Source organism: Podospora anserina, chromosome 1 (genome assembly GCF_000226545.1).
Source record: "Podospora anserina S mat+ genomic DNA chromosome 1, supercontig 2".
In the NCBI taxonomy this organism is placed as follows: domain Eukaryota; kingdom Fungi; phylum Ascomycota; class Sordariomycetes; order Sordariales; family Podosporaceae; genus Podospora; species Podospora anserina.
The window spans coordinates 307885-327326 of record NW_001914855.1 but is presented as its reverse complement, the minus strand read 5'-3'; the positions used below and the strand labels follow the sequence as shown (position 1 = coordinate 327326).

Genomic DNA, 19442 nt, shown 5'->3' with positions numbered 1-19442 from the left:
CCCGCGTGGGCCACCAGGGATTGTTTTCTCACAAGCGTCAGACGACGCGAGGTGGCATCGTGACCCATTTTCTCTCATGGCCCAAGGCTCTCGGATCTTTTTTTGGGCTTCTTTCTTTCCCGGATCTGTTGAACGATCAATCAACCCTTGTCCCCGAAGCGAACACCCGTTCAAGGTGGCTCCCCCCCGTGTTTCGTTTCAACACTTTGCTGCTGGGCACCCAAAAGCAAAGCGTGATCGCACCGGTAAACGACCCCCGAGTGTGACTGTGATGTTTGCTTGAGAGCTGCCCCTGAAAGCTTGGCACCACCGGCACCACCACCACCACCACCACCACCACCAAACCACACCCCGGACTTTTTCCTTGCAAGTCGCAGCGCTTTTGGCGAGTGTTTCGAGATGACTGCCCCCCACACCAATCACGAAGGGGACGCTCGCGTCATGTTTCGAGTTTCGATGGGGGAATTGTTTGCATGATTGCTACACAGACATGGATGGGAAGGAAGCATTGCGAAGGGAAACAAGATCGACGAGGACTTGGGATGACAAGCAAAACATGAAAAAACACGTGGGAATTGAACGATAAGAGAGAGAGAGGGGCATAAACCCGGCAAGATTGGACCGGATATTTATTCAGAGGCGATGCAACAGGGCAATGAAAATCAGTGGGGGGTTCGGATACTCGGTAGGTACCCCAGTTGCAGTCGGTGAATCTTCAATGGAGCGCTATTTCGGCCTTGATGGAAAGCATGAAATTGAGAATTGTTCAATCAATAATATTTATCAGAAGATATAAATGGGTGCCATTGGCAATAAAGGGATTGACCTCGAACAATAAACAGGCTTGAATGGTGTCGGCCAGGGTTAGGGTTGCTACCCCGGAGTAAAAGCGGGACATCATTGCCCCTCTACACTTTCGACGTCACGGACAACCCTTCATCTTTTGCGACACACCAAAAAAGTCGTTGCGGCTGAAACTCAATTGCTGATTGAAAACACGGATTATTCAGCGTTGAACAAAAACGTCCCGCGAAACCGGGGCTAATCCCACCACGTTCGCCAGGTGCAGCAGCGGTGATACCGACACTTGCCCGATATCCAAGCCCATGGATTGCTGGTACGGGCCGTCTGAAGCTTGAGAAATGTTTCCATGAAAATCCTTCCCCGAGTTCCTGGGTGGTTTGTTCCCTTCGTTCTCCGGGCGTTTACTCAGCAAAGATCCGATCCGTCTACATGCGTGGCCGATGACACCATCAAGGGCCCGAATTCCTGGATTGGAAATCGGGCAAACGGTTACCGGCGGGGAATCTCGATTGCCCCCCCCCCCCCCCCTCATGTTTGGTGGATTTGGTGGGCAGATTTGGTATTATTCAGCAACCAACTGCCGGCTTTACCTTGTTATCTGATCGAGAAATATATATAAGTACCTATCATTTCGCTGCCGGTGACGATCCTGGATATGTCTTCAACGTGACGCAGGCACCCCTTCCTCGATTGACATCGTTGACCCCTCACCCTCATACCCCTCCCTGTCCAACACTTTACACACCTTCTCTCACCACCATCACAACCACAGCAACAATGACAGTCTCAAAACTCCCCACCGCCAGCGCCCCTGCCCCCGGCGTCCCCTTCTACACACCCGCCCAAGACCCCCCAGCCGGCACCGCCCTCATGAATGATGCCACCCCCGTCCCAACCGTCTTCACCCCCCTCACCATCCGCGGCCTCACCCTCCAAAACCGCTTCGCCGTCTCCCCCATGTGCATGTACTCGGCCTCCAACGGCCACCTGACCGACTTCCACCTTGTCCACCTGGGGCAGTACGCCCTCCACGGCACCCCCCTCACCATCATCGAAGCCACCGCCGTGACCCCCAACGGCCGCATCTCCCCGGAAGACTCGGGCCTCTGGCAAGACTCCCAGATTGCCCCCATCAAGCGCGTGACAGATTTCATCCACTCCCAGGGACAAAAAGTAGGGATCCAACTCGCCCACGCCGGGCGCAAAGCGTCTACCTTGGCCCCGTGGCATTATCGCACCCTAGGGAAGGAGGTGGCTACCGAAGAACTGGGCGGATGGCCGGATAATCTTTGGGCTCCCAGCCCCATCCCCTGGGCGGAGGGGTTCCCCACGCCAAAGGAGATGACGTTGGAGCAAATCAGGGGGTTTGTTCGGAGCTGGAAGGACGCTGCTAGGCGGGCGGTGGAGGCCGGTGTTGACCTCATTGAGATTCATGGTGCTCACGGATACCTCCTCACTGAATTCTTGTCCCCAATCACAAATGCAAGTCAACCCTCCTCTGTCTTTTCCGGTCTGGAACTGTACTAACACCGCCCAAAGCAAAGAACCGACCAGTACGGCGGCCTCCCCTTTGAGAACCGCGTCCGTCTCTTGGTGGAGATCATCACCGCCGTCCGCTCCGTCATCCCAGAATCCATGCCCCTCTTCCTTCGCATCTCAGCGACGGAGTGGATGTCCCACCTTGGCCAACCTTCCCTCGACCTTGGCGAATCCAAAAAGATTGCCTCCCTCGTTGCTGACCTGGGCGTTGATCTGTTGGATGTTTCCTCTGGCGGCAACAACCCTGCCCAGAAGATTGAAGTGCACCCGTACTATCAAGTTGATTTGGCGAGCGAGATTAGGGAGCATCTCAGGAAAGAGGGCAAGAAGATGCTCATCGGAGCGGTGGGCATGATTACCAACGCCGAAATGGCCAAGGATGTGGTGGAGAGTGATGGGACGGTAGAGGTGGATGGTGAACACGGGACCAAGGCCAAGGCGGATTTGGTGCTGGTTGCGAGGCAGTATTTGAGGGAGCCAGAGTTTGTGCCCAAGGTGGCGAGCGAGCTTGGGGTGGGGGTTAGGTTGCCGTTGCAGTATTCTAGGGCGCCTTTTCCCAAGAAGAAGAAGGTGGAGCAGGGGAAGTTGTGAGGGGGTGAGGGGGGTGAGGGGGTTAGAAGGTGAGAAGAGGTAGAAGAAACGGAGACGGAGCAAGATTAGAGAATAGAGTCAGACACACACACACACACACACACATATATATATATATACATACAATCGAGGTATGGAGAGATGTGTGCTCAAAAAGTTCGCACCGCCTGTCCATCATATGATTGACAGGATTTTTAGCCCGTTCTTGTTCCCAAGTAAACTTCCAACTTGAAGCCCACAACAATGCTCAAAAGATAAGCCATCTACAAAAAGTCCTCCGCATACTCCTCATAACTCCTCATAAACACCTCAACATCATACCTCCCCTCCATCCCCCATCTCCTTCAGCACCGCCTCCGACTCCACCATTTTACGCTGCCCAAAATCCAACAACCACAACCCCATCACCCTCTCCCTCCGTGTCTCTTTTGTCAGAGGTAAAATCCGCTCCATGGTCATTACCCGAGTGGGGGTTTGATAACCTGGCGGAAAAGGAGACATCTTCCTTGTCCAGGTTTCATTTTCATGATCGTGGGAGAGGAGGAGTTTGGGGATTTTGACGCTGACACCTGCCCTTCGCATGCGGTTCGATTCCAGGGGGTTGTTTTTTGCACTTCTTTTTTATTTTATTTTATTTTTCAATTTTATTTTTCAATTGACTCATCATATTTGTACAATATCCTATGACAACGTCTGTCAGGCTATGCCTTGGATCGCTTCCCTCGACCACGTCCCCTCCCTTTACCAGCAGTCGCTTTCCCCTCCTCTTTGCCTCCTTTACTCCTGCCAGCGACCACAACAACAACAACATCATCATCATCATCATCATCATCATCGACCTCTTCATCCTCCCGCACCACCTCATCCTCTTCACCCACAACCTCTTCTTCCTCAACGATCTCCGCCTCCCTCGCCTTCCTCTTCCTCGCCTTCCCCTTCCCCTTCCCCTTCTCCGCAGGAATAGCAACCGGCATCTCCATCGACAATCCCCCACCGTCCCCCGCCCTCCTCCTAGCCTTCAACCTCCCCACCGCCTCCGCCATCCTCTTACTCCCCCCCCCACCCCTTCCCACCCTCCTCGGCGCGAACGCCTCCCTCTGCGTCCCGCTCCCGACACCCCCCTCAAAATACCTCGTAATATTCGCCTGCGTCCCTTCCGCCTCCCGTCTATTCACATCCCTTATCACCGGCACAAGCACCTCATCCGTCCTCTCCTTGCTCCACCCAATCGTGCTCATCAGAAACTGTCTCAACCCTTCCAGATCCGGCACCCCCCATTGAAACTGCTCCTGGGAGGAATCCACCTCTGGATGCAAATAAGCGTCAAACACCGCCGGTGAAGGGAACCCCAACGGGAGAAACAACTTGGTAGCCTGACCCTTTCTGAATTTTCTGCGAAAGGGGGAAGAAGCATCCGCCTCCTTGGGGCGTTTCCCGCTTTGGACGTCCTCCCACCACGTCTTGAAATCGGAGAGACCCTCCCGACCTGGGAATTCAGATAGGATCTCAACGGCCGTGACGGGACCGATACCCGGGATGCCCTCGGTGTAATCTGACCCTAGGAGCTGCGCCAGTGCAATAAGCTGCTCTCTCGAAAGCTCGAGCTCGTCTTCCAGGTCACGAAGGAGGTAGCACTCGACAAACTTGTTGCTGTTGAACATGTTCTTGTATACTCGGGTGCCGCCAAAAAGGAAGGTGTCCGAGTCGTCGGTGACGATCCCGTCGACGAGATTGAGGCGCACCAGTTCGGCGCATTGGGCTTCTGCTTCCATCGGTGCCGTGATGTATGGGACACCAAAGAGGCGGAGGAGGGCTTGGCATTCTGTTACCATGACCTGGGTGACTTCGTCTGCGTCGCGACGGTCTTTCTTTTGCTGGGTGCGGAGGGCGCGGAGTTCCTGCTCGTAGGCTTCTTGGTTCTCGCGTTGGGTTTTGTTGTTTAGTTGGCTGGCGAACCGGGCGTGTTCCTCCGCTTCTTCGGCCATTTGGGCGAGGAGTTCTTCTTCTTCGGGGTCGTAGAACTCGTCGTATTCTGGGGAGTCATCCCGGGTGAAGATCTCGTCCGAGTCGATAGGAGAGGCCAGCCCCTCGATTCTGGGCTGTTCTGAAGGCGGGAGATCGGGAGCCTCCTCATCACCGCTTTCCAAAAAGGCCTCGGTATCGTCGATGGCGATAGCTGATGGGGTGGCAGATGGCTCTCCCGCTGAAGGAACGACCACGTCTTCAAACTCCACATCCTCGTCTTCAGACTCTTGAGGAGCCGAAGCAGGAGGGGCGGTCTCTGAAGGCTGCTTCCCGACAGCATCCAGCTCCATGGGGCTCTCGCTGCTTTCAAACTCTTCTGCTGGAGGAGGTGTTATGGCTGCTGCTGGATTTTGTTCCGCATCATTCGAGGCTGTCTTTTTGTCAAGGTCATCTTGCAATGAAGGCAAGCTGGCGCCTGGTCTCCCCGGTGGAGACCTGGCACGGAGCAGCGTCTGAACTATGGATTCGGGTGGTGCATCCAGAATCTCGATATCGCTGTCATCGTCACTCGAGGACTCGATTTCCACATATTGTTCTTTCCGCCTTTGGAGCTGATGGAACTGTGCCAGCTCCTCATCCTCGGCATTCTGTTGGTTTTCGATTTGCTGCTGACGTCGGACATGCTCTGTGATATCCGTATTGTCCGTAAGCCATGGTGGTAGTGGGAGAGGCTCATCGTCATCCTTTTTTTCAGATACGACGGGCTTTTCAGCCTTGGCAGTCTCGCTCGGTTCTTTGATGAACCCTCCAGCCTCCTCGTCGGATTCCGCTTCCAGATCACCAGTCTCTACTTGCCGAGGCTTCTCTGTTGTCTCGACAGCAGCTGTAGGCTTTGGCGCAGGAGCGGAAGGCTTCGACCCCCCAAACGCGCTTCGCCAGTCAAGTTTCTCGAATGGAAGGGGGCCGTCGAATGAGTTCTTGACATTTGATTTTTGGACAGGCTTTGGCTTTGGCTGCTTCTTTCTCGCCGCCGCCAGCGCCGTGTGCAAATCTCCATCGCTATCACTGTCGCTGTCGTCTTTTTCCTGGGGTTTCTTCACAGCAGCATTCGCTCTGTTGTTTACAATATGCGCAATCATGGTCCCGCTGGTACTTGCGATTGGTCTCGATACTTCCGGAGCCGCTCTCTGAGTCCACGTGGGCGCGGGCACGTCTTCAAACTCTTCATCCTCGTCTTCGTCTTCCTTCTCCTTGCTCACACCATGGTTTTGTTCCAGTGACAGTGCAATAGCTCGGTTGAGCTCTTCATCCTCGGCCGCCATCACCTCACCATCATTGACGAATAGAGCTTCGTCGTCGTCTTCTTCGCATTCATCACCCTGCAGGGAGTTGTAGAGCTGTTGTCGTACAGAGCCAAAGTTTTGAGCTCGTTCGTAGGCAGCACGGCTCGTGATCTTGGGGAGACGGTTGAGACCTTCGATAGGAACGTCTTCAAACTCCTCGTCTTCCCACTCGTCTTCGTCGTCCGGATTTTGATACTGAAAGTCCAAGGCATCGACGTCGATAGGCTTATGGGCTTTGCCCTTGTCTTTGTCCCTCGTGACAACACCAAGAGCCCAGCCACCCTCGGCGCCTTCATTCTTGACCAAGATGTACTCGCGGTTTCGGTCGCCAGCAACGCGGCTGGCGTTGACAGTCATGTCAGTGCTCGTCATGCCCATCTCAAGCATGAGCCGCTGGGTGAGATAGTTTCTCTCCTTGACCCTCTCAATCTGGAATCTCGAGAAGGCCATCCGGTCGGGAAACATCACGTCCAACTGCTCCTTGCTGAGGCCCATTCTCAGCCTACTTCGTAACCTAGCCGCATTCAGAATATTGTATCTGTCAGCCGGCGGCAAGCTCTTGAAGAACTCCCCATCAAAGTCAATCTTGCTAAAGTCATAAAGATTGATGTTCTCCCCACTGTTGAACTGCCTCGCATACTCCTCCAGCTCCTCCACGCTCATGATCCTCGGATCGTCCGGCTTCCCCATAGCCTCTATCCCGTTCTGCAACTCCGGGAGATGATACGCATCCTGCTTGTGAAACTTGCGATTCCTCTGGCGCTCCTGCTTAGAAAGCCCCAGCTCGTCCGCATAGACAATATTCTCCATACTCGGCAGCTCCTCCTGCTCTTCATCATCCGCACCCGCCATCCTCCTCTGCCTCTTTTCCTCCTCCTCTTCCGCCAGCCTGTGCATCTGCACAGCGAGCAGCTTCCCCGCCGTGCGCGCAGCATCCTCTCTTCGCCCTTCCCGTCTCCTCCTTCTCCCCTGCAAAGTCGCTCTTTTCAAAGCCGGTGCCCCGCCGTCAAACACAAACACCGGCTTGACTCCATACCACAACAGCTTACACAACCGTCGAAAGAAGCCCACAATGTGACTGTTTCGCAACGCATTCCCTTCCTTGTCGCGGACAGCTTTGAGAAACTGGTAGATCCAAATTGAGGCATCGACAGCGAGTCGCTTCCGGTTAAGCGTCGCGAGGTTTGTCGGGCGGGCGCATGGCTGCACGACGGTCCAGAGGCCTTGAACACCCATGGTGGGCTGGGACCAAGGGTATCACGCTTGTCAAGTCGAGAAGAGAGGGCTCCTTGGGCGGATCACCCAGAACGGAAAGAGCGTATCATGGGAGAGCTTCCTTGTCTCCAAAAGTATCAAGTAGACGAAGGCGCGTCATGGGAGTTGGAAGAGGTAAACAAGTCAAACCAGAGTTGCTGATCGCGAGAAGTGAAATGTTGGAAGTCACCTTACCTTCTATGACGGATGACTGCGATACGCAACATCCCTGCTCGGCTGCCTGCCATCTGGTCTTATCTAGGCTAATCTATTGGTTGATATTCTCCGGGGTGCACTGTGCGGATAAGCAACGACGAACAAGGTCCTTGTGAACTTTCCCTGCTTGTGCTGACCTCACTGCGCTTAGGTGAAAAGGTTTGTATAGTATATCCAAGGTAGTACGAGTCTCTTTTCATGAGAGCTACCCTGCTGAACTGTAAACCTCATACTTCGCCATCTCCTACGATTCCCACTTGATACTTTTAATCTCCTGCCCTAAAAGTGGATCCCCCCATCTTTGGGTAACTTCCATCTCGTCCCAACCCAACGGGCTCACCCCTCCACCTCGCGCAGCAATTACCTACCTATCCTGTCTCATCCCACCCTCCACTCTCACGCATCAAATCCACCCATTCCCACCAGAGAACAAGCGATTGAAATCAAAGCAGCAGGCTCGGTTACACGTCCCCTCCATACCATACCCACCCACGCTGCCAGCTCTCTCTCTCTCTCTCTCTCTCCCTCTCCCCCTCTCTCCCTCTCTCCCTCTCTCTCTCTCTTCATTCTCATTCAAGTTATGCAACCCCCCCTCTTCCCCCTCTCCCGAAACAACCAACGCGGCGCGCTCACAAGCGATAATGAACTACGACGCCCTCCCCTCCCCCTCCTCCAAGCCCGAGGCCACCGACTTCCTGCAGACGCTCCTAAACAAGAACCTCAGGGTGGGCACCACGGACGGGAGGATGTTTTGGGGGAGCTTCAAGTGTACTGATTCTGTAAGCTCCCATACACACCCCACCCGCACACACATCGTCATTTCATACACTACCTACCCATTCATGACATTTCAACCATGAATCTGTATCTTCCCTAAGAATCTAACCTTCCCCTCCTCCCCCCCCCCCCCTCGACAGGACTGCAACCTCGTCCTCCAACACACCTACGAATACCGCCCCCCCCCCCTCACCCAACTCCAATCAGCCGCCGCCGCAGCCGCAAGCTCAGACCCCCAGTCCAAAAAAGTGGTCATGGACATGACATCCCGCTACCTAGGTCTAGTCGTCGTACCAGGCCAATACATCACAAAGATCGAAGTCGAAGAGTTCGCCAGTCAACTCAAGGCCACAGAGCGCAAACAGCAGCAACAGTCACAACAACAACAACAACAACAACAACAACAACAACAAACAACAACACGCAAGGTAGAAATTAGTTAGCTACTTTACCTTACCTTTACTTAGCGTACCTGCCGAAATCACATGATTCATAATAACGATGATGAAAAAAAAATGAAAAAAAAGATGTTCATATTAACCAACTACCCATCAGTCATTCAAAACAAGAATTCGTGCCGCAAAGGGAATCGACGCTAAAACTACACACACACACACACCCCTGAGAAGAAAAAGAGAAACAACAACTTGCTCTCACACCAAATCCTTAGGAAACCCCATCATTGTTTGTCCTCCATCTCACTCAAATCATTACCAATTACGGTCGATTTCCCTTTCACACCTCGGCCAAACCCGCCACCATCACAGCCACCGCTCAACCCCAAGCTTCTCACCCATCCCGTCCTTCTCTCCTCCCCCAACGCTAGTTGTGGTCCTTCTCCTAAGCAACAACCGCCTCTTGGCTTCGTCCCCTTGTCTCCCCTCCGTTCAACCCCGCCTCACTCCCCAGCACCGAATGACTCGTCCTCCCCTCCAACTCATCCTCGTCCTCGTCCTCGTCCTCACTATACTCATCTTTATGATGTTGGTGATGTCCCGCAGGAACCCATCCATCCTGATCATTAAGCGGCGCATCCTGACCCGACAGGTCCAAGCCCTCACTGCGTGCCTTGATGTTGTTCCTGCGTCTGGTCGAGAGAGTCCGGGCGCGAGTGGAGAGCTTAGCAGACACGGCCGCCTTTTGCGTGACCCAGTTGGTGAGCGCGTCCTCGCAGTCTTGGATAATGGCCTTGCTAGCCTCGTAGCCGTCGTACGCAGCGCGGGTTTCACCTGGTGTGACGGGGGTGTCGTCGATGAGTTCGAGCAGATGCTTTCCGTAGCCGGCGATGATGGCCACCTTTTCGCAGTGTTCGCGCAGGGCGTCGAATTGGTAGGTGTAGGCGGCCTTGATCTTCTCGCGGGTGATGTTGGAGAGCTGGGCTTCGGCAACGAGGGACTCTGCCTCGGCACGGACGAGTTCCTGCTCGAGGACGACTATTCTGGGGGAGTTGGGTTCTTTGTACTTGAGCTGGGCGATTTGATCGGTGATTTTTTGCTTTCCTGTCTGGTGTTAACACATGCCGTGCTTCGGAAAGAGAACGAAAAGACTGACTGTCTCTGCTGGGCTGCACCGAAGCCTCAATATTCCTAATACTCTTCATGGTGACGCGGTACTGGTCGTATCGGTCGACATATTGATCCTCGAGCTCGCCGATTTCGTAGAGCAGCACTCCCAGCTTGTCCGTGACATCCGAAACGTCTTCGTCGCAGGCCTCGCCCCAAATGGAGAGTTGTTGCTGTGTGACACCTCGTCAGCCAGATTCTCGCGCTGGAGTCTCAAGAGCAAAACTTACAGCTACTTCCATGCGCTCCTTTGCGACCAACTCCAAACTTCTCATGACATTCTTCTCCATCTTGACCAGCTGTGCCAGCTTCTTGGCGAGGTCGGGCCCGAAGGCGCCGGCCGTCTTGCCCCTGAGAGCATGCCCTAGTGCTCCTGTTAACACCAACAAAAAAAATTGTGAGTTCCCAGACGGATTTACAAAGGAAAAATGGTCCCGAGAAGAGAAAAGAAAGGGCGCAATGCTCACCGAGTCCTCCTTTGAAGAAACGACCAGACTTGGTCGTCGACGGCGGCGGGGGTGGGTTCTGGTTGCGAGAGGCCATGTCAGCGAGGGGTTCAGTGTCACGAGAGGTGTGGTGTGCTGGGCGGGTGGTACCTGGATTTGCGAGGCGGTGGGCGCCCTCGTGGCGCGCATGGAGTACGTTCGATGCATGGTGAATCGAGGTGCGGTGTTGGTGTGTTGTGGTGGTGAGAGTGTAGCACCCAACAGCGGGTGGACGACGGGTCGGTTTGATTGTTCGGGTTCAGGTAATCGATACTGAAAGTGAGAAGTGGAGGTAGGTGTTCAGTTTCACGAGACAAAGGTGCGTGTAGGCCGAGCCGGAACAAGCTTGCGTTTATAAGGTATGCGACGGTGTCTTTGGTGGGAGAGCCAGCGATAATGACGTCGGTGAGCAACGCAAGCACTTGTCAGTTTGGGGGCCAGCGGGTTGGCCGGGGTTAGGAAAGGGCCGTGCGAGCTTTTCTCTTCATCTGTTGATCAGGGTTCAGATATACCGGGTTCAACGCTGCAATTGCTGTCTGAGGCCCAGGAGATCTCCGTTCCTGCGTCCGCCATGGTCACTCCGGAAAATCCTTCATATTCTTTCATCCCAGAGTCTCCCTTCCCCGGAGCCGATCTGACGTTGTCATGGTGAACACTGGGGCGACCCCATCTTCAGATGTTGTTTGCGGTTAGGATGGGCTTGGCATGGGTAACCCGGAAGTTCAGGATGCACAGGCCATTTTCAACACAAGCCACTTGCCAAAACCTAGCCACTGGACCTTCATCTTAGCCACCCGTCTGGGCAGAGGCCATGATCTTGAGAAAGTGATTTGAGTTTTCAGGTATCGCAGTGATATGTGGTGAGGCAAGATATTGAAATAGTGGAGCCGGGGCGCTGATAGTTGTGTCTGCACGTATATATCTATTTAACTAGTATAAGTGATTGAAGATGGTAGGTTGCCCGGGTCTAGTTTCGCTGGATCAAAGTCCTCGCAGCTATGGTGATGACCACCCACCTACCCGGAATGCACCGAGACGAGAGAAATAAAAAGTGGTCACCATCAAGTGAGCCAAGCATCTGAATCAATCCAAGCTTCCAGCTTGACACATAGTATGTATGCATGGAGTGAAGCTCGACCCAAAAGCAGATGCTGGAGCCATGATCCTCAGCCCGCTTTTAGTAAGTAGGGTTCCACCAGACGGCTCCCCCCTCTCCCGTTGACATCACCAGGGACCTGGGACAAGCGTTACCCAACGGCCGGCGAAATTATTTTTTTCCCATTCGGATTTGAAGCTACACGATTCCTAGATTTTATTTCTTGAACCATCGTGTCGGAGAGAGAGAGAGTGAACACAAATACTCGAACCATTGTCTGCGCTTTAAAACCTAAGTCTCTTTCGACCGGCTGCACGTGGCGCCAATCATCTTCAAGACGGAGCTCCCAGGGCTTGCCGAGACAGACCCCTGCTTTCGCATCTTCTCCCTGCGCCTCCGGTGCCATTCACGTCATCCTCTTTCCCACGCCGGGAGAACAAGAACAGCAAATCACAGTTATCATCCACCGGTCGTGTGATACTTATCCTTATTCACACACCTACCCTCTAACAACGCCATCCCGATTGACCCCGTTATCGCTCCACGAGGCGCTCGCGATTGGCACAGCCCTCTCATGTTCTAAGCTCAATCGAATCCACCGCTATAGGCTGCCGCCGCACGACGCCTCCAAGCATCCATCAGCCCTCAGCGCATGTCCCAGTCCTCAAGGACAAGAAACATCGTCGACGAAGCCTCCACAATGGAACCAAATGCGCCTTCAACTTCGGCACACGCGCCACGCAAGAGAAAGAATCACAGGGGCGGCAAGAAGAAGAAGCAGACTAGAAGAAAGTCATTCGCCGGCCTTACTCCCGATGACGTCGAGTCCGGACTCGATAGGCCTGAGGATATGGGCACTGGCCGTGAAGGATTCTACTCCAGGCCTGGTCGTAATGCGAGCAACACAAGCCTCGACAGCGATGCTTTGTTAGATCACAGGTGCGCCGATCCCTTTTCTTGCACTACTCATTGCGCAGTGGACATCACTAACATTGCACAAATATAGAGAACATAAATCCTTCATCCGACCCCGACGTCCGTCTATGATGACAGCGAGCGGCTCCCTTCTCGCCACGCCCGGCGGTAGCAGACTGAAGCATATGAGCAGAGGAGACACCAGCGAGGAAGACGGAGAAGGAGCACCGCTCCTATCTAGCTCTGTCTTCCAACGAGGCGAAACATTCCCGAGCTATGGGTCCGGAGAAGCTACTCTTCGAAGAAGCGGCCCCGGCAGTCGTCACGAATCGAGCAGGAGCAGTTCCAAGAGACGCTTCCTCGGATCCGGGAACGATACTTATAATGTCAACTATCCGCCATCGGTGCCGGGAACGCCTCCGATGCGCCCACTGGACCGCATGGATATGAGCTTCGGCGATGCTTTGCTGCGCGACGAGCTTGAAAACGGTGATTCGCAGAGAAGGGATTATGACGAAGACGACCATGAATCGTTCCACAATTCACCATTGGAGAGGAGGAAGACAATTGCTGCTTTGCAGGCTGAGGAGGATGTGTGCTTTCCCCAAGAGGGCCTTTCTGATATTGCCGACGACGAGCTTGGGATTCGCGATGCTCATGGTTACCGTGGGCGGGCGCGGAGACGTCGCCGCAAGTGGCCAGATATTGCTCTGTTGAATGAATGGAGTAGAGTCGAGAAGGAGGGACGTAGCGAGGAGCGCCGGGTGAAGAGGATGGTAGAGCCCCAGCTCATCAACGGCAGACTGCGGCCTGTCCACCGCGGTTGGTTTCAGGCCGAGGAGGAAGCACCCTACCGGTTCACCTACTTCAACGAAGAGTTCCAAAGCACCATTCACAGCCAGACTATTGGAGAACTGGTCCAGCCCGGAGGCAGTTTCAAGGAGCTGTTCATCCCAGACCCCCCAATCCTGTCAGATTCTTCCGAGAGCGAGGACGAAGACGAGGACCCAACAGTCAGCCTATCACAGGTGTTGGCTGGTCAAAACGGCGACCCTCGAATCCCCGTCCGTCAACCGTCCCTCGCAACTAGCACAACGGCAAACGTTCAACACCAGGATTTCGCCGAGCTTCGAAGAGAACGGACCGGATCCGCTAACAACGGCCGGCCGATGTCGACGGAGCCCAAATCACACCACAGTGAGCAAAAAGCCTACTCTGGGGAGCACACCCCCTCCCGCATGCGATCCCCCGTACCTGACCATGTCAAATCCCCCCAACCAGACAACAACAGCAGCAACAACAACAACAACAGCAGCAACAACAACAACAACAACAACAACAACAACAACAACAACAACAACAACAACAACAACAACAACAACAACTTCCACCCCACCCCCCATAAGGAACCAAAACCCATCCGGTATGGCGAGCGCCCAGTCTGGTGGCTTGACATTCTGAGTCCAACAGAGCAAGAGATGAAGATCATCTCCAAGGCGTTTGGAATCCACCCGTTGACAGCAGAAGACATCATGATGCAGGAGCAGCGGGAGAAGGTGGAACTGTTTCGGCATTACTACTTTGTCAACTACCGGTCTTTTGACCAAGACCAGTCAAGCGAGAATTTCATGGAGCCGGTGAACATGTACGTGGTGGTGTTTAGGGAGTGTGTGCTGAGCTTCCACTTTAGCGTGACGCCCCACCCTGCCAACGTCCGCCGGCGCATCCGACAGCTGAGGGACTATCTGATCCTGTCGTCGGACTGGATCAGCTACGCGATCATCGACGACATCACGGACGTGTTTGGGCCGTTGATTCAGAGCATTGAGGACGAGGTGGACGATATTGATGATGAGATTTTGCAGCTGCACTCGACTACTGCCGCGGCGACGACGGATCCGTATGGTAGTAGGAATAACAAGCAGGACGGGAGTAGTAATGAGAAGCGGGAGTTGGGGGACGATGCCGAGGCGGGGAGGGACATGCTGAGGCGGGTGGGGGATTGCAGGAAGAAGGTGATGAGTTTGTATCGGTTGCTGGGGAACAAGGCGGATGTGATCAAGGGGTTTGCTAAAAGGTGTAATGAGCATTGGGAGGTTGCACCGAGGAGTGAGATTGGGTTGTATTTGGGGGATATTCAGGATCATATTGTGACGATGACGTCGAATTTGAGTCATTATGAGAAGTAAGTCTTCCTGTTGTCAGGTATCAAGGCTGGTGGTGAGTGCTGACAAAGGATATAGGATCTTGGCGAGGTCTCATGGGAATTATTTGGCGCAGATCAACATTAGGATGAATGAGAGGCAGGAGCAGACGGCGGATGTGCTGGGGAAGTTGACGGTTCTGGGGACGATTGTACTGCCTATGAACATCATTACTGGGCTGTGGGGGATGAATGTGTTGGTGCCGGGGCAGGAGTCGGAGGCGGGGTTGGTTTGGTTTTGGTGTATCACCGGGGGATTGTTGGTTTTTGGTCTGGCGTGTTATTTGATTGCGAAGAGGGTTTATAATATTGTCTGAAAAGACGAGGGGGGATGGGGAGGGGGGAGAGTGGTTGGGGGTTTGGATACCACTGGGTTGAGAGGGTGGGTGGGAGGGGTTGGGCACGGTTGAATTGTTTTGCATACACACACTTGGAGTACCTAGGGGCCGGGACGGGGTATAGGTTTCTTTTTTTTCTTTTTTTTTTGACCACTTGCTCTTGTTAGGAACAGCTTTTTGCTGTTGTGACATTAGGTGGATGAAAGGGAAGAGCAACTATGTGTACAGCGGAGATTAGATGTCTATTGGGACGAGAGAGAGAGAGGTACAAGCTGTATAATCATTCATGAGGTATATCCTAGTAGATGATATGAATAATAAACAAACAATAATGACACATAAACTAGTGGTCACTTGAGATGGTTATAAAATCTGGATTGTATTGCCTTCATGTTCTAGCTCATGCAACTCAGCAGGACTACCAGTTTTTCCCCTTTGTATATAATGCAACGTAACTTTGATGCTCTTCGACACGACAACTTCCACCCTGTGTCCGGTCTTGTCCTTTTTAGTTTCGCCATGTCTCTCAAGCCCAGATGTGTGTGTGTGTGTGTGTCTGTGTGTGTGTATCTGCGAAATCCCGCGCACCAAAAATGCCATGCTTCCAAAAAAAAATCCCTTCCAAAATATTCATCCCTCTCCTTCACCTTCTTCCACTACTAGCCCGCTAGCCACCAACAAACGCCCCCTACCTAGTTCTGCGGGGGTCCACCCGCCTTCTGCACCAACAGCTGTCCCACAGCCAAGTTCGCCACCTCAAAAGCCTTGCTCCCCTGAGGAAAAGTCCCCAGTGCAGCCCACAAATCAATCAACGGCTGCATCGGCTCCAGATCCGCCTTCTTAAGGAGGTTGAGCGTCGTGGCCGTCAGGATGAAGTGGCTAAAGCAGCTGTTCATCGACTTCTCCAGGTTCAGGGCAAACAGGTCGTCAAAGTGGGACCAGTACAGATGGGCATAAACCCGAAACATTTGCCGAAAGATGGTCTGGCATGTCTCCATGAAGTTCTGGGGGAAGCCGCTTCTCTTTCCGATCCACTCCTGGCCGGATTCTGGGACGGGGGTGCAAAAGGCCGGGTTGTCGGCGTAGGAAACGCCGGATGGGTCGCAGGGGAAGATGTTGTTGTCGTCGATTTTGCCAGAGATGTATCGTTGTACGAGGGTGAGGTACTCGTATGCTGGGATCTCGACGGGTTGGAGCCGGGAGTTTAACCAGGTGAAGGAGTGGTTGCTGGTGATTGTTAGTGGGTGATGATGATACGGTCTTGCTGGGTGTCACCTACGCTCCGGCTGACATCTTGGGACACCTTCTGGAGTTGCAGATAGATGTTCCATCCTCTTCCTTGTCGTGCACCAGGCGGATGAATGTTACGAGCATTCGCCAGTGGTCAACAACTATGAACATTGGTCAATGTACGGCCCCTGTCTTGACCGCCATGGCATGTTGCTAGCTTACCTTGATGAGCAACCCACTCTCCCATCTCCACAGTCTTGGGCTTCGCGCTGAGGGTCAAGAAGTTACCCTTGACAATGTGCTTTGCATAGTTGCAATTTAGCCAGAGCGGCTTGGTTGGGGGGAGGTGATATGAGGTCAAAACCTCCTCTGCGGTGGGGATCATGCCACTTGATTGGTCCATGCCGATGGTCTCGGCCAGAGATGGCGAAGTAGGAAGTGGTGGGAGCTTGACTGAGGTGGTGGAAGTGGGTGTTTGGATTTCCGGAGGAAGAACAGGAGACTGAGCGTGCTGCTGCTGTTCAGGACCGGGTGAGTTTGGGCTTCTTTGGCCTCTGAAGCGGGCGTTTCTAGATAACATATATGTGTCAGCGCGGCTAAAACCCGAGCTAGTGTGTTGTAGAGCGGAGAATATATATGCAAGAGGCCCAGAAGATCGAAATAGTTTCAGCAAAGTCCGCCCCCCTTCTCCTTGTGTCAACTATTTTGGATGACCAGAAGAAGGAAACAGACAGCCTTGTACTTGAAACAAGCCAAGGGTGCCCGGTTGGGCAACAAACCACACTTGTGGATCTTTTATTACTGCCTGGTCTGAGAGCCAGAGCCCCTATATCCATCTCTTCCCCAATCTAAAACATGAAGAGGGAGATCTGAGCAGCGTGGTCTTGATCGACAGCTGAGAATGTGACTGGGTTGTTTGTATCAAACCCAGGTTCTCGGGTCTGAACGTTTTGGGAGGCGGCATGGTAACTGCAGGGCCCAACCCATTCCCAGCTACCCTTGCATACAGCAAGCAGCAAGCAGCAAGCAGCAAGCGCTGACAACCACTTGGTAGAGCGGCAGATGTATAAATCAACCAAAAACAGGGGCAAAAACACAAAAGAGTTGAGTTTGAGAAGCTCTTGCCTCGCTCTTGGGTGCGGATTGGGAGATTGGGCTCGCTGGACCGAGATGGGGGGGGGGGGGGGAGGGCTTTGGCGAAAAATGGAGGTTTGCGGGGAAAAGGAGACGGAGCGGATGGAGGCGACTCACATTCCAAAAAAGAGGTTGGACATTGTCGGTGTGAGTTTGTTTGGAGAGCAGCCGTCCGGGAAACAGGTTGAAACAAGGTGTTTTCGTACGATGTAGCGTTGACTAAACCCCGTCACGAAATTGTTTCTTGTATCGAATCGGTCTGCTGCTGGAGCGCCTGGACCCCTGACAGTGCCAGCACCTCACCACCTTGGAGGGGATCCCCGCCATATGCACCGCCACATGTACCCAACCAAGCCAATTCTTATCGTTATCGGATATTTTCTTAGCGCGTTCTTGAGCCACACTTCCAATCGGCAACGCGCCGCCGGTGGTGTCGAGCTTCGAGAGCAACCGCAAACCTTCCAAGCGCACTCCACAGTCCTTCACACTCTTCCTTTTCCTTTATTGTTAGGAAAATCACGATCGCCTTACCTGTCATCAGACTCGATCGCGACAGCGTTTTCCATCCGATTCTACCAAAGAAACCCGATTAACAACAGGCAATTCCTCCATCATGTCCGACTCGGAGGATATTATCGACCTCCCCGAGGAGGGTGGTGACGACCTCTTTGGAGACGAGGGGGACGAGGTGATGTCGGATCAGGGCAATATGCTTAGCGATCGCGACCTGGAATCGGACAGAGAGGATGACCGTGACCGCATCGAAGATGAGGACGATTACCCGCGTGAGGATAGAGACTCTCACCACCTGGCCGAATCGATCCCTCTCTACCGGCATCGAATCCCAAAATCAAAAGACAACACGGTAAGAATGGGTCTCTGTATCAATGGCTCCAATGCATCACTAATAGTTCCCACCAACAGCTTCACAACCTCAAAGTACCAAACTTCCTCAAGTTCAACCCAGTGGAATACAAACCCGACGAGTGGCAGCCCTCCAAGTGGGAGCTCAACAATGCCAATTCCGAAAACCCCATCCCATCAATCATGTGGCGCCGCGATCACAAGACGGGGAAGCTTAAGAGCAATGCCAACATTCACAGATGGAGCGATGGTTCCACGACCCTCCAGATCGGAGACGATCACTACGAGATCACATCCAACTCACTCGTCGGACCGCCTAATGAGCCGTATCAAGACGTTAAGGATGCACATGAATACGCGGCAGCTGCCCATCTAACGACCAATTCCTTGTTAATCGTCGGTCACTACACCGAGCAATACTCCATCAAGCCTCCCGAGGAACTCCAGGATGCCGCCTTCGACCGCCTGGTGGCAGGTCTTAATATGAACAAGAAGGAGAGCACCACCAGCAGGCTCATCGCCACCAACGAGGACCCCGAGCGCAAGAAGAGAGAGGCCGAGCTCGCCGAGAAGGAACGGGCAAAGAACCAGCGCCGTCGGGAGACAGCGGCTGCGCGCTCTGAGGGAGCAGGGAGTCGGTACAAGGGCGGGGCTCTTTCCATTGGCGACTTGGAGGGTAGGCGTGGAGCGGGAGGATCCAGGAAACGTGGTGCGCCGGGCGGAGCCAAGAAGAAGCATCGCCGTCCTGAATATGATTCTGACGATGATCTTCCCAGCGGGGCGCGCCGCACGGACAACTACGACATGGACGACGGGTTTTTGGTCGGTAGTGACGAAGATGATGATGTCGTCGAGGATGACGAGGAGGAGGATATTCTGGATGATGAGGATGAGGATGAGAGGCCGAGGGCGAAGAGGCAGAGGACGGCTGACCCGGAGGAGGATGCTGATGGGGATGATGATGACGACGCCCCGGCTGCTTCTCATCGCCGCAGGAGGCGGGTTGTTAATGATGATGATGACGAATAGGAGCAGCAGTCTGAGAGGCCCGTTGAGGAGAAGAAAGAGCGCCGTGACACCCCCGAGGAGGAAGACGTACCAGAGGACTAGAAGCCCGAAAGGCCCA

General features: G+C 53.7%; 6 protein-coding genes across 6 annotated transcripts; 3 read left to right on the top strand and 3 right to left on the bottom strand.

Annotated features, from left to right (window-relative positions):
- Positions 1 to 1581: 1581 nt before the first annotated feature.
- Positions 1582 to 2934, top strand: PODANS_1_9760 (uncharacterized protein; the record flags this gene model as incomplete). The annotated part of the gene is made up of 2 exons (XM_001908604.1): positions 1582 to 2286; positions 2359 to 2934. The coding sequence occupies 2 exons, from the start codon at positions 1582 to 1584 to the stop codon at positions 2932 to 2934; spliced, it is 1281 nt and encodes a 426-aa protein (XP_001908639.1).
- A 701-nt stretch (positions 2935 to 3635) lies between these two features.
- On the bottom strand, positions 3636 to 7478 carry PODANS_1_9750 (uncharacterized protein; the record flags this gene model as incomplete). The annotated part of the gene is made up of 1 exon (XM_001908603.1): positions 3636 to 7478. One exon carries the CDS (start codon positions 7476 to 7478, stop codon positions 3636 to 3638), a length of 3843 nt encoding a protein of 1280 aa, XP_001908638.1.
- Positions 7479 to 9329: 1851 nt separating this feature from the next.
- On the bottom strand, positions 9330 to 10686 carry PODANS_1_9740 (uncharacterized protein; the record flags this gene model as incomplete). Its single annotated transcript, XM_001908602.1, has 5 exons — positions 9330 to 9988; positions 10041 to 10224; positions 10282 to 10424; positions 10519 to 10576; positions 10648 to 10686. The coding sequence occupies 5 exons, from the start codon at positions 10684 to 10686 to the stop codon at positions 9330 to 9332; spliced, it is 1083 nt and encodes a 360-aa protein (XP_001908637.1).
- A 1751-nt stretch (positions 10687 to 12437) lies between these two features.
- On the top strand, positions 12438 to 15067 carry PODANS_1_9730 (uncharacterized protein; the record flags this gene model as incomplete). The annotated part of the gene is made up of 3 exons (XM_001908601.1): positions 12438 to 12571; positions 12639 to 14732; positions 14791 to 15067. Coding segments are annotated over 3 exons (2505 nt in total), but the record flags the coding sequence as incomplete, so codon positions are not given.
- Positions 15068 to 15780: 713 nt separating this feature from the next.
- Positions 15781 to 17592, bottom strand: PODANS_1_9720 (uncharacterized protein; the record flags this gene model as incomplete). Its single annotated transcript, XM_001908600.1, has 4 exons — positions 15781 to 16315; positions 16368 to 16479; positions 16541 to 16887; positions 17570 to 17592. 4 exons carry the CDS (start codon positions 17590 to 17592, stop codon positions 15781 to 15783), a joined length of 1017 nt encoding a protein of 338 aa, XP_001908635.1.
- A 473-nt stretch (positions 17593 to 18065) lies between these two features.
- PODANS_1_9710 (uncharacterized protein) lies at positions 18066 to 19345 on the top strand (the record flags this gene model as incomplete). Its single annotated transcript, XM_001908599.1, has 2 exons — positions 18066 to 18317; positions 18377 to 19345. The coding sequence occupies 2 exons, from the start codon at positions 18066 to 18068 to the stop codon at positions 19343 to 19345; spliced, it is 1221 nt and encodes a 406-aa protein (XP_001908634.1).
- Between the last annotated feature and the right edge of the window lie 97 nt (positions 19346 to 19442).